Source organism: Mastigoproctus giganteus, chromosome 9 (genome assembly GCF_048544385.1).
Source record: "Mastigoproctus giganteus isolate SK-2022 chromosome 9, ASM4854438v1, whole genome shotgun sequence".
In the NCBI taxonomy this organism is placed as follows: Eukaryota; Metazoa; Arthropoda; class Arachnida; order Uropygi; family Thelyphonidae; genus Mastigoproctus; species Mastigoproctus giganteus.
Window position 1 is genome coordinate 139,637,465 of NC_143583.1, and position 13,978 is coordinate 139,651,442.

The following is a 13,978-nucleotide window of genomic DNA, read 5'->3' on the forward strand; positions in this document are numbered from 1 at the left end:
TTATTTATGAGTGAATGGTTCTTGTTAGTAAAATTACACCTCATTATATCTGTGTCAGGTTATTTATAAAATTCTAGGTTTAAATCATCTCTTGTCAACAAGGAAGAGAACTTATTATTTCATTTTCATTTGAGCAAAGCTGAGCTGACCATAGAAGATTAGCATTTACTGCAGAATTATCGATACCATAAAGTTAAACAGCCTTAGAGAGAACACTGTTAATAAACATGCAACTATGTAATTTAATAGCATGAGTTGCCACAGCACTGATTTGATCCATTTTCTCTTCCAGCAGAGATATTGTGATATAAGGGTAATGTAATGTGTCATCAATATTCATTATTGCAATTTGAACTAAGAAATTAAGAAAATTGAGGTCTATAACATTGTACTCTTGATAACATTGAATCCTTATTTTATTTACTGGTATTTTTAGGGATTTTTTTTTTTTTTTCTTTTGTTGGATAGGAAAGAGCATCATATTTAAAAAAACTTTTTGAACTACAGATGAAGTACCAGAATGAATTGGCAAGCTTAATGACTGCAGAAATGGTATGTATTAAATATTACATCATATGGTAAGGTTTACTGAGCAAAACTGTCAGTGGCCTCCACAAAGTTAAAATTCTTTATGAATTATAATTAAAAAAATGCTTCTTTGTTGCTTTTTGAATATTATTTTAAAATTATGATAATAATTTTAAAATAAATAGCAAAAAGCGCATAAAAATAGACTGTAGTTCAGATTAACTGCATTTTGTTTCATTATTAACCCAATGAAACAAAATTCATTAATAAATTTCATTATTAATGAATTTTCCAAGTATGCATGTATAAAAGTCCAAAATCCAGTAAATCCTAGAATTTTTTTCACCAGTAAAAGCCTGAAATTTGGACTTTTACCAAAGCATTTTGGTAAGTTGAAGGATTTACCCATTTAAATTGGTAAACACCACAAATATTAACACTTTTCACTTTGACAAAACCCTATGAGCTGTCTTGCATTGTAAACAGGCAGCCAGAACAACTCATGGGTTTTTTTTTAATGATATACAGGAATTTTGCTAGCAAGGATAAAGTGATTATTCCATTGTGTAAGGCAATGGTCAGGTCACATCATGAGTACAGCATACAGGTCTGGAAGCCTCATTTTAGGAAGGATGCAGAGCTGCTCTAATGGGTACAGAGAAGGGAAATGAGACTGATAAGGGGAACAAAGGGTTGGTATCTCTTACTGAGATATCTTGTATCTCTTGGTATGTCTTATCAAGAAAGGCTTCATTTCTTCAACTTGTAGCATCTGGATACCTGCAAACACCTTCTTAAAGTTCTCTGGTGACTAGACACCTTCTTAAAGAACACAGCCTAATTGAGAAAATACTCGAGGTTTTCTCTGCTTAATTAGGACACATGCCGCTTAATTGGAGCAGGAGACTGCAGCTCTCGAGATTACTCTACGATTGTCTCCGACCATACCACGTGGTCCAGTTGGATTTCTGGAGGTCACAACCGTAAAACAATAAAACCAATTAGCAGTTTCCGGTTTATTGGGCTTTTCTGTTAGTGCAATCTATTATAAACGGATTGTATACTTGATCTTATTGAATTGAATTTGCGATAATACCGAGACAGCTGGAATTCTGTGGGTTTTTATATTATTATGATGAAATGTGGTTCTCCTTCCATGAAATCTTCAATCATATAAAAAAACATAAATAAATTTTCAGAATCTTCTCTTCCTTTTTATTTTTTAAGCGTCGTAACTTGTTACTCCATTCTCAATTGTGTGTATCGTGTTAGTTGCAATTTGTGTAGGCGCCTCCATAGCCAGGTGGGTAGGAGCAGCAGTGCGTAGTACATGCTTCTTGATTAGACCGGGGTTCAAGCCCGTCACCACTAAATACGGAGGATGCGGAAAGGTCAGGGAATGACCACCGCATATCCCGGAGCAATATGGCCTTAGTTGCTAATGCTCCTAAAAACCAAATAACAACAACAATAGCAATTTGTGCAGGCCATGTTCTTTGTTATTGATTGCTTATCTTTTTTACTGTTTTAAATTTTAACCCCTCCCCCTAATGTCAGTGAACAGAAATATCAACTAGTTAGTATGTACATATTACAGTATGTATTAATTAAGCTATGCACGTAAGCCTAAATTTATTTTTATTTTGCTAACCTGTGGAAAATATTCTTCCGATTTTCACGTATCATTTAATTTTTTAATTGGTAAGGTAATAAAGAATAAAATCGTGCTTAATATACTTTACTTTTATAGCCTGTGGATAATATTCCTCCTATTTTCGCTTATTAGAATCGCTGTTTAATAGAATTAAAATTCAATTCACAAACATGGTCACAATGACCAGTGCTTACTACATATCGTATAGTGAATGATAATTTGCTATGGTTGATGTAATTTGATTAAACGGGGATCTACTGTATTTTTAACTATTTACATGAAACTTCGCGTAATTGGGATAGCCGCTTAATCGGGTCAAAATGCACTAGTCTTGATGTGTCCCAAATAACCGGAATTGACTGTATATTTCATCATGTTGCTGTTATTATTAACGTCAGTTAAATAATTCACAATACCCCACTATTCTTTGATTGTAATTGTTTGAAGATAATGATTCAGTTTTAAGAACTTGGGAATATGCGGGTAGACAATAATCTTGAATTCCTCATCAGAATTTTTTAATTGTAAAAATTCATAATGTAAGTGAAATGTTATTCTCAGTGGACATATTATCAGTTTGATAGCACGAAAGTTAAGACATACCATAACTGAGAATATAAAAATAATTACTAAAGGACTTTATATAAGGGCCCCTGGGCGCCAAGTGAATTCCAGGTCAAGCGTTTCTAGTGTGAATCAAATAGTTATCTTTCTCAGAGATAAAAGTTCTTTTTAAGTTATATCGTTTTCTATCAGCAGTTCATTTAACATAAATCAGTTCTACACTTGTAAAGTATCAAGTAAGAACAGAGAAAGGAAATTCATCTTTCTTTTTTTGTTATATATATATTACATTCTTTACTAACAACTAACTCTTCTAACCGCTTGGCCTTCTTGCAGCACTGCTCCTGCCTCCCCGTGGTGAGGCTGGAAACCATGGCAGAAAAGTCCTCTTGCCAAGGGTGAAAAGGAACAAACATGGCAAATACAGACCATATTGACGTGGAAAACGACAACCAAAAGAGATTGAAGACTGATCGGATGGAGCAACCCTGCCCCATCTTTCTTAATCTTCCACTCTCTTAGTAACCTGTCTATGAGTAAATGTCTCCCTTTGTTATAAAGAAACATCTGGAGGGTATTGCAGGATCTCCCAAGATGGTGAAGAGACTGCAATCAGGAGACTTAGTTATAGAAACCATGAATTAAAGACATTTTGAAAAGCTTTTACAACTAACAAGCTCTACTGGAATTCATGTGAAAATATCTCCTAAATTCATCTAAGGGTGTTATATCGAGTTGGGACTTATTAAATGTCACCAAGGAAGAAATAACCCAAGAACTGCAGGGACAGAATGTAATTGAAGCAAAAAGAATAATGATTAAAAAATATAATCAACTGGCACCTACCAGAAATATTATTTTTACCTTCAATATGCCAAACTTACCTTCCTCTGTAAAAGCAGGTTAATTATTTTGTCGCATTCGCCCATACATTCCCAACCCTTTAAGATGTTATAAATGCCAAAAGTATGGGCATTCTCAAACTGTATATAGATGAATTCCTGTCTGCCTCAACTGTGGGTCCTCAGACCATGTACAAAATGACTGTACAGCTATGAAAATGACATGTCCAAATTGCAAAGGCAACCATCCTGCATATTCCAAGACATGTGAAAAGTGGAAAACCAGGAAAAAAATAGTAAAATACAAGGTTGAGAACAAAGTCAGTTACCAAGAAGAAAGAAAACTAGTTGCACCAACTATAAACCAAAATATTACCTATGCAGATGATGTAAAAAAATATCAAGCAGTCTCCATTCAAACTGATGTCACAGTCCCTACTAATAAATCAATTTCTGATTGGGCTAGAAATGTCCTCTCTGAGATACAACCAACTGTATGCAAGCAACAATCCACGACCACAGACCAAGCAAATAATACACCTCTGACAATACCAGTGGTATCTCCTCCACCAGTGATTGCTACCACATCTTGTATTACAAACTCAAATGCTACGAAAAATATTCAGGACACAACCATGGGCAAAGATGGCAGATCTATACAGGAAGATCCTATTTTAGAAATCCATGCCGAAGAAGAAGAAATGGACACTGGTCGGCAAGTTTTCCAAAAAAAAGACAAACAAAAATTGGAACGTCATAAACCAGTCACCTTCAAAAAGCAGTCAGAATCAGCTCCATCAACTAAACACAAATAATGCCTTGTATTTTACAATGGAACAGCAGAGGCTTTCATTGCAAAACAGATGATATCCAAGATCTATTTAATCTTTTATTACAAACTCAAATGCTACGAAAAATATTCAGGACACAACCATGGACAAAGATGGCAGATCTATACAGGAAGATCCTATTTTAGAAATCCATGCCGAAGAAGAAGAAATGGACACTGGTCGGCCAGTTTTCCAAAAAAAAGACAAACAAAAATTGGAACGTCATAAACCAGTCACCTTCAAAAAGCAGTCAGAATCAGCTCCATCAACTAAACACAAATAATGCCTTGTATTTTACAATGGAACAGTAGAGGCTTTCATTGCAAAACAGATGATATCCAAGATCTATTTAATCGATTTTCTCCAGTTGCCCTTTGTCTTCAGGAAACTTACCTAATCTTGCAAATTTCTCCTTCGATAAAGAACTATTGCCTTTATCGAAGAGATCATAATACAACAAATGCTGCACACGATGGTGTAGCAATTCTGATAAATTCAAAGATCCCGACTAAACATGTTCCACTTCAAACTGAAATAGAAGCTGTTGCGTATAACTCTCCATATTGCAATAACACTAGTATCAATCTACTTACAGCCAAACCATACTTACTGTTTAAAAGATTTTGAAGACCTCCTTTTACAGATACCTTCACCTCTCTGTATGTTAGGGGATTGTGGTCGTGCTGTGTGAGTAGTCTAAGATCGCTCTGAATGGAGCTCTCCCTATATCATGCAATAATACAGTGTTTCTTGTTCCTACAAGTATGCAGTTTATATCAGATGGTTCGTCTTATCATCGCAGATCCGATGGTCACGTCTTCTGAATATGATTGTTTTCAGGTAATCTTCTATATTAATTTTATTTAAGACTATCGCTGAATACAGTATATAGAAGTTGCTCTATTGTGTTGGTCTAAAGCACAAAGTCTATCTAACCCCGTTTCTGAATGCTAGAAGAACAAGGTCAAAGGTGTGCCTAATACGCTAATTCCCAAGAGTAACCTGCTAAAAGGTAGTAAAGTATCCTTGCCTCCAGCTAATTTTACGGAACATTCCCTTGGTTGAACAGTTTTCGATCATGCAGTTTTTGGAAACTGAACTTAAAGCTGTGGAAAGAGAATACTCAATGAAAAAATGACAAATAATCAAATCAACTGCACTATCTGTAAGGTGGTGAAATCAGCTGTATTCCTGAGCTGTCTTTCGTGCAAGAGGGGATTTTGTAAGCCGTGTACCCCCATGGTGTTATGGAAACTGAATAAAGAACGGTGAAAGGTGTGGACATGTGATATTTGTAACAGAATGAGCGAAATCAACAGAGAGAATGATACCGTAAACCCACGGAAAGCAGACAGCAGTATCCTAGACACTGACCTCGACAAATTCACATCACTGGCGTCATTACTGCCTGCCAAATCTCCTGACTGTGTTGTTACTAACGAAAACGGAACAGAGATTGCTTGTAATGGTTCCAACACAAAAACTATTATGCCTGAAAGCCCGATGGCCAATACTGACCACTAGTGATTTAATTAGTAGAAGCCTTACAGAAATCATCACTGAACACACAAGAACTATCACAGCCCTACAAACAGATAATGTAAGGATTACATTAGGCAAGATGAAAAGAATTTTTGAATGCGTCGCTGATCTCTTCACTGAAAACCAGTTTCTGCGGGCTCAAAACTTAGAGATCCTGCAAGACGTATCTAATCTGAAGAGCCAACTTGAAGAACTTAAGAGCATGACTATGAATAGTTTCACTTCGAAGCCTGGCCAATGTTCAGGATTCCCATCCACCTCTTCTATACCCACCAGTGGGATGACACATAACGAGAATGATGTAACAGCATACAATCAGACTGCCACACTGAAAAAGAACCCAATGCGGAATCCAAAAGAAACCTATGAGGTATCAACTGATGAAAGTAACGCTGCAAGTGTAGATCCCCTAGCTCTCTTTACAGCAGGCCGAACATGCACACCTCACCAGCTTGACACCGAATCAAACTTTGGATAGATTCATGATTATGCGTACCATTCATCCCAATTCTGTTAGTAGACACTGTCAGGCAACTCCTATAGAAACTCAATGTCATACTCACCTTGGCCCCCACTCATGGGCTGAGGTTGTCACCGGGCCGTCCCCTCACGTATCCAAAGGAAACACAACGAAGGAAAAGCGCAAAACCCAAAAGGCAAGGACGGTACCAGAGACACGAAGAAATAAGAGATCGAGAAGATCACATATAACTGGGACAGCCCCAACTACTTGGCTCAAGATTAGTGGCAACGTAGCACACGTCGACCAACAACCCACTCACAAAAGCCTATTCATCTCACGATTGGCTCCACACACAATCTCTGAGTGTTAAAAAATGCATAAGTGATAATTTGAATATATCTGTTGATGTATACCCACAAATGGCCTTCTTATTCATCTTTCAGATTAGACTGCAACAGTACCCAATACAAAATCCTGTGTCAGCCATCCACTTGGCCTCAAGGGCTCCTCATTAGGCCCTACTTTCAATCCCCCCTTGACGTGGGCACCTGTACGTGGTGAGGGGACCTCCCAGTGACGCTGCTGGACTTCCAGACTAGCATCACTGGGATCCAACGCCCACAGCCCAGGTTCCAGGCTTACATCAATGGAATCTGGCGTGTTTGCCGTGCGCTGTGACCCGTGGAAATTCGGAAAGGGGATCTTGGTGGTTGAGGGGCCCAGCTTCAATACACCACTTTGGCCCCTGCTTCGACAAGACGGGTGGTCCTGGAAGGCCCGGCTAGGGCGAGGGTCAACCGTGTCAATGCCACGCCCCTACCCTCATGGTCCGAGGGACAGGATTCAGGCTGGCGGCGGTGCGGGTATAGTGTCTGGGTAGCCCTGGCATTCCACTCCCGAGCGCATTTATTGCATGCGGGGTAGTGGGCGTCCCTTTGGGCTCCGTGGTGGGTGGGGAGCCTGGGCACTGAACCATATAAAAATCTCTATGAATCCTGATAAACTAAATTCTTCAGGGGCCCCAACCCGGTCCCTATCTGAAACTTTAGAAAAAGATACTGATAGCAGTATTGCTAAAAAGAGGCAGCGAATCGAATTACCATCACTGCCAGTCCCAAGGTTCTTAATCATGCATTCTACCAATGAGACACCGATTGGTAAAATGTCGCCCTTTTTTATTCAAAAAGGGTTAGATGGGTTAGCAGGTTCTCTCAAATCAGTTAAGAGGCTCCGTTCTGGAGACCTCTTAATTGAAACTAAAAATGACAGGCAATCTGAACATCTACTCCGAACAACATCAATCGGAGGAATACCTATAACAGTGACACCACACAGAACACTCAATTCATCGAGAGGTGTCATTTCGGAGTGGGACCTTCTCGACGTAACCGAGGAGGAAATCTGCTCCGAATTAAAACCCCAGGGAGTTATTGCCGTCAAGAGAATTACTGCGCGAAGGGATGGAAAAATTGTGAAAACCAGGAGCATTATCCTGACGTTTAACTCTCCTAAACCTCCTGACGAGATTAAAGCTGGATACATCAACTGTTCAATGCGTCCATACGTTCCGAACCCTTTACGGTGTTTTAAATGCCAGAAGTATGGACATTCTCAAATGGCCTGCCGTGGCGTCCTTGCATGCACTCGATGCGGTGCAAAGGACCGCAAAACCCACCTGTATTAACTGTGAAGGCGAACACCCGGCCTACTCACGAGCATGCCAGAGGTGGAAAGAAGAAAAAGAAATTCAACGGCTGAAGGCAGAGCTAAATATATCATACCAGGAGGCAAGGAAATCGGTCAAACCCCTGAATATCAACAAACCTACCTACGCCCAGAAGGTAGCAGGGAGATGTTCCGTTGGAACTCAGACGGACATGACCATTCCTCCAAAGGAGTCTTTGACTCCCATCGCGCGGTGTCTCTTAAGTTCTCAAAAACCTGCACAAAAGGACCAATCAGCTGCCACTCCTATATCGGTACCTCCTAATGTTCCACAAGTAATAAAGGTAATTATGAAAGAAAAGAATAAGAAAGGGGAAGTCCCCCCCCCTAGTACCCAAGAAAAGATGGATGTCGAGCAGAAGGAGGTACCCGAAGATTCAGTCTTGGAACTCTTTGCGGAGGAAGAAATGGACACAGGACAGCGTCCATTCTTCCCCAAAAAAGATAAATCCAAGACTGATAAAAGTAAGCCCTCAGCACCTCGGAAGCCCCCTGATGGACCCACCAAGCCAAAATAATGTCTAAATTCCTACAATGAAATTGTGGATTCCGGCGAAATATTGATGACATCAAGGCCCTCCTGCAAAAGCACGAGCCAATTTGCTTTTGCTTGCAGGAGACATATCTGAAGGCAAATGATGATCCCACCATGCACAACATCACATTTTTTCGAAAGGATAGAATTGCGGATGGCTCTGTACACGGGGGAGTGGCTATCCTTGTGGGTAACCAGACCCCAGTGCAGCCCTTGCTAATTACAACTAGCATAGAAGCTGTCGCAATTCGCCTTACGGTGGGATTTTTATTAACCATCTGCTCTGTCTATTTGCCACCTGGGACTGACATCTCCCAGGAAGACCTTGATGATCTTCTAACGCAGTTGCCTCCCCCTTTCTTACTTCTCGGGGATTTTAATGGACATAACACCCTGTGGGGTAGTGCTAACATCAATGGAAGGGGACAAGTCATAGAGCGTATGCTAAATGACAATGACCTTTCCCTTCTAAATACTGGAACAAATACCTTCTTCCACATGCCTACCCGTGCTTTCTCTGCCATTGATCTCTCTATCTGCTCCCCTTCTCTACTCCCTTCACTCACTTGGGAAGTGGAGGAGAATCCATACGGAAGTGATCACTTTCCTGTGATAACCTTGTTACACAGTGAGAGACCATGTCTTCCTTTTAGGTTACCACGGTGGAAGTTTGTTCATGGTGACTGGAATGCCTTCCAACATCAGGCAAATTTCGACCTCAGTACAGTCAGTCGGGAGCCGATCAATGACGCAGTAAAGTACATCACAGAAATCATCGTCCAAGCAGCTGCTAATGCTGTCCCAAAAACATCAGCTCGGTTTCCACCATCTCCCAAACCTTGGTGGAATTCATAATGCACAGCAGCAAAAAAGGCTCAAAACAAAGCATGGGGGATATTTCGCCGATATCCTACCACGAACAACCTTATAGCCTTCAAACGTGCACGAGCCAAAGCACGCTACATCCGTCGTCAGAGTCAAAAGGAATCGTGGATCCGTTTTACATCATCTATTAACCAGTCTACCAACTCTAAGGTAGTCTGGGATAAAATCTGGAAAATGAAGGGGAAATATACATCCCACCCTTCTTCAATCCTAGATTATAATGGATGCGCTATTGCAGATCCAACTGCAATAGCCAGTGCTCTTGGGGAAACATTCTCTAACATCTCCGCAACATCCTCGTACTCCCCAGAGTTCCTGGTCCTAAAACATAAACTGGAAAAACAAGCACTTAATTTTAAGTCCAAGGGCCTCTATCCCTACAACGGGGCGTTCATTATAGAGGAACTGAAAAGAGCCCTCACTCTTTCCAAAGCAAGTGCCGTTGGACCAGATGGCATCCATTATGAAATGATTAAACGTCTTTCACCAAAATCTATGGATTGTCTGCTCCTTCTGTATAACAGAATCTTTACTGAAGGGCAGTTTCCAGACTCCTGGCGAAAGGCAATCGTTCTTGCCTTTCCTAATCCAGGAAAGGATCCAAAAGTCACCACCAATTATCGTCCTATTGCTCTTACTAGCTGTCTGTGCAAAATCCTGGAGAGAATGGTTAATTCTTGTTTAATATGGTATCTAGAATCAAATGACCTTCTCTCCAACATCCAGTGCGGCTTCCGAAGGAACCGGTCCACTTTGGACTATCTTATTAGATTGGAAGCATCCATCCGGGATGCTTTCCTAAAACCCGAACACTTGGTGTCGGTGTTCTTTGACATGGAGAAAGCGTATGACACAACTTGGAGATTTGGCATCTTAAAAGATCTGCATAGCCTTGGCCTTAGGGGGCAACTCCCCATTTTTATTAAAAACTTTTTAGCCAATCGATCTTTCCAAGTTCGTGTGGGATCCTCACTCTCTCATTCCTTCAGCCAAGAGGAGGGAGTACCACAAGGATCAGTATTAAGTGTCACGCTTTTTGCCATCAAAGTCCCATCACAGAACAACTTCCTCCAACTGTAAACTGTGCCCTCTATGTTGATGACTTTAGTATCTTTTGTCAGTCATGCAACATGAGGGTTATTGAAAGACAACTGCAGAAAGCCATTGATCGCCTTAATTCCTGGGCACTTGCTAATGGCTTCAGGTTCTCTCCGGAGAAGACCGTTTGCGTACACTTTTGTCGCAAGCGTAATCTTCATCCTGAACCTGAATTAAGGCTCGGACAAAATGTTATTCCAGTAGTGTCAGACACAAAATTCTTGGGACTTGTGTTTGATAAAAAGTTGACCTTTCTTGAACATATTCGTCAACTTCGTACAAAATGCATGAGGGGACTAAATATTCTCCGCTCTCTCTCCTCCACGCATTGGGGAGCAGATCGATGCACCCTACTATGGCTTTACCGTGCAATTGTACGACCCAAATTAGACTACGGGGCCCAGGTATACTCCTCAGCCAGAGACAGTGCCCTTCGATGGCTTGACCCCGTCCATCGTCAGGCCATCCGTATCGCTACTGGAGTATATCATACATCTCCTGTCCAGAGCTTATACGTCGAAGCAAACGAACCATCATTATCCCTTCGACGTAAGCAGTTGTCTTTAAACTATGCTTTAAAGTTGAAATCCCTGCCAGACCATCCTACGTGGACATCTGTTTTTGAGCCATGTTGGGAAAACTTGTACAATACCCGTAAGACTGCCAACTGACCTTTTGGCATTCGTGTCCAAGAGCTACTCAGAGAGTTTAACATCACGGTAGACAAGGTTGCACAAACACGAAAAGAAATTCCTCCACCCTGGCATGCTCATCCCCCACCGTGCGATTTTTCCCTTAAGAAATGGTTAAAGTCTGAGACCTCATCATCTGTCTACCAGCAGCTCTACTCTGCACACCAAGCTGAGCACTCAGCTTTCCTGCCCGTTTACACAGACGGCTGGAAGTCTGAATCGTGCGTCTGAATCAAAAAGACAGCAGTCTTTCCGGACACTATAATATCTCAGCAGATTCCTTCTGAATCCAGCATATACACTGCAGAGCTGTATGCTATAGAGCTAGCCTTGGATCACATTCAAACTTGTCAATTCCAAAGGTCAATAATATATTCTGACTCTTTGAGTGTATTACAGGCTTTATTATCTCTGAGACACAATTCTCATCCAGTTCTTTGTCGGATTCAGCAGAAGATACATTCTCTTCATGAATACAAGTTTGATATCCGCTTCTGCTGGATTCCTAGCCACATTGGGATAAAGGGAAATGATTTGGCTGACGCTGCAGCCAAATCAGCAACACCCACTCATAATCGTTGCCGGTCAGTCCCCTATACAGACTACAGGCAAATAATACACAACAAGATATATTCCCAATGGCAAGAACTATGGCACAGACAGAGAACAAATAAATTATATCAAATAAAACCTGTAATAGAAACATGGCAGTCTAGTCTGTGCAGGAATCGGAGCGAGGAAGTTGTTCTTGCTCGACTCCACACAGGACACAGTCATTTGACTCATTCTTTTCTGCTGAGGGCGGATGACCCTCCTATGTGCGAGTCTTGCGACACCGTTTTAACTCTAAAGCATATTTTAATAGATTGCGTTCATTTTACCCATGTTCACAATATACATTTTACCGCTTTTACTCATCCGACTGAGCCTTATACACTGTCAGATTTTATCAGACAATGACCACGTGTCGGCAGTTTTTAAATTTTTACAAGCTATTAATATATACACACATATATAAATAACAATTTGACGAGGTAACCTTTTTAAAGGTTACCAGAATTTATCTTTGATGATATTTTAATCGTTTCCTGGCGCAGCATAACCTTGGTTGTTTTTGCGCCAATAAAACCAAAATCAAATCAAATCAAAACTTTCAATCCTCGCCCCCCACCAGACTTCAGAGGCACAGCCAATCAAGCCACGGTCACATTCAGAGTCCAGTCGACCCCACTAGCTGACTCACTACCGAAATCATGGATGGAAGCCAATTCACAATAATTCCTGTTCGAAGGGCTAATTGTGTCATGCGAATTTAAATCTCCTCGCATTGATTTTGCAATTATATACATCCCTCCAGGACCCGATACTGAAACCGTCGACGCGGTAACTAATTGGCTCATTCGTGGGCTCCGTCATTCAGCAAGGCATGTTATCTGTGGAGACTTTAACTTTTCCCCTCAACTTGTTCATCTTCAGTCCAGATTGCTAAATAACCTTCACCCATTAGGAATCCATCTGATTAATAATCTCCCGACCAGGGGTGACCACCATCTTGATCTTGTGCTATCATCAAGCATTTGTGAACTAGATTCTACAACAGAAATAGCTTTTCAATCTGATCACACGCCAATTTTAATTAACTTATATTTTCCTACTCAAAATTACTAAGTATCGACTCAGGTCCACACCAAGATAATAACGAGCCCAAAATTACTCAACATTACTAAATGTCTAGAAGCAGCCACGGCAATTCCTTGGAATTCACTTGAGCAATGTGATAATCAACTTGCCTTAGACCTTTTAACTCGCTGGCTCATCACAATTTCTAATTATGCAGCCTCAAAGAAAATAAGGATCTCTGAACGTACGAGAGGATGGTGGACTCCTGAGCTGAGCAACAGTTTTAAGCTTAAACAGGAACTGTGTACAAACAGTGGAAAATGACAGGACTAGCTTCGGACCGAATTGCATACTCCAAAGGACGAGCAAGCTTCAACCGCCTCAAGTCTCAAGCCATAAAACATCACATTGAAACCACACTTCGTAAGGGCTGTCCATCATACCCACAGAAGTACTGTGAACTACTCCCTCCACAGTTTGATCCTGAAATGTGGATGGATGTTATTGCACGAGTTCAGCAAAACCACCATGAGCCCAGCGATATTCCCATGTCTGATGATGATGATGTGCCCAGAGATGCACTTGAAACCATCGAATTAACAAGACAAGACCTTTTATCTGCGATTAATAATTTGCCTGCAACTGGTACAGCGGGAATCGACAAAGTACCACAACTTATCATTAAATGTTTGAGCCCATTTCTAAGTGATCCTCTCCTAATAATTTTTAATAACATATTAAAAGGAGAATTTTTCTCTCCAATATGGAATTTATATTCTGTTAGGCCACTCCCTAAAGTTTCCCAGCCAACTGAAGCCAGGTACTTTAGACCCATCTCTTATTCCTCGTGTCTATTGAAATTGCTTGAAAAAACAGTACTGAAAACACTTACCACGCATATTCTCCCTCACAGGCCTCAGCAAATTCATTATTCGTTGCAAAACAGATCAACAGTTAGTAACCTGATTATGACTACCAATGCCATCCTTGGATCATTTGA

At 40.7% G+C, this 13,978-nt stretch overlaps 1 protein-coding gene across 2 annotated transcripts in view; it reads left to right on the forward strand.

Annotated features, from left to right (window-relative positions):
* The window catches only part of Ssadh (succinic semialdehyde dehydrogenase), a 312,458-nt gene that overhangs the window by 62,016 nt on the left and 236,464 nt on the right, over window positions 1-13,978 (forward strand). For both annotated transcript variants that reach the window (XM_090380984.1, XM_090380985.1), the window contains exon 5: window positions 469-552. In XM_090380984.1, coding sequence (XP_090237110.1) covers window positions 469-552 — 84 coding nt within the window. The remainder of the gene's footprint in view (window positions 1-468; window positions 553-13,978) is intronic.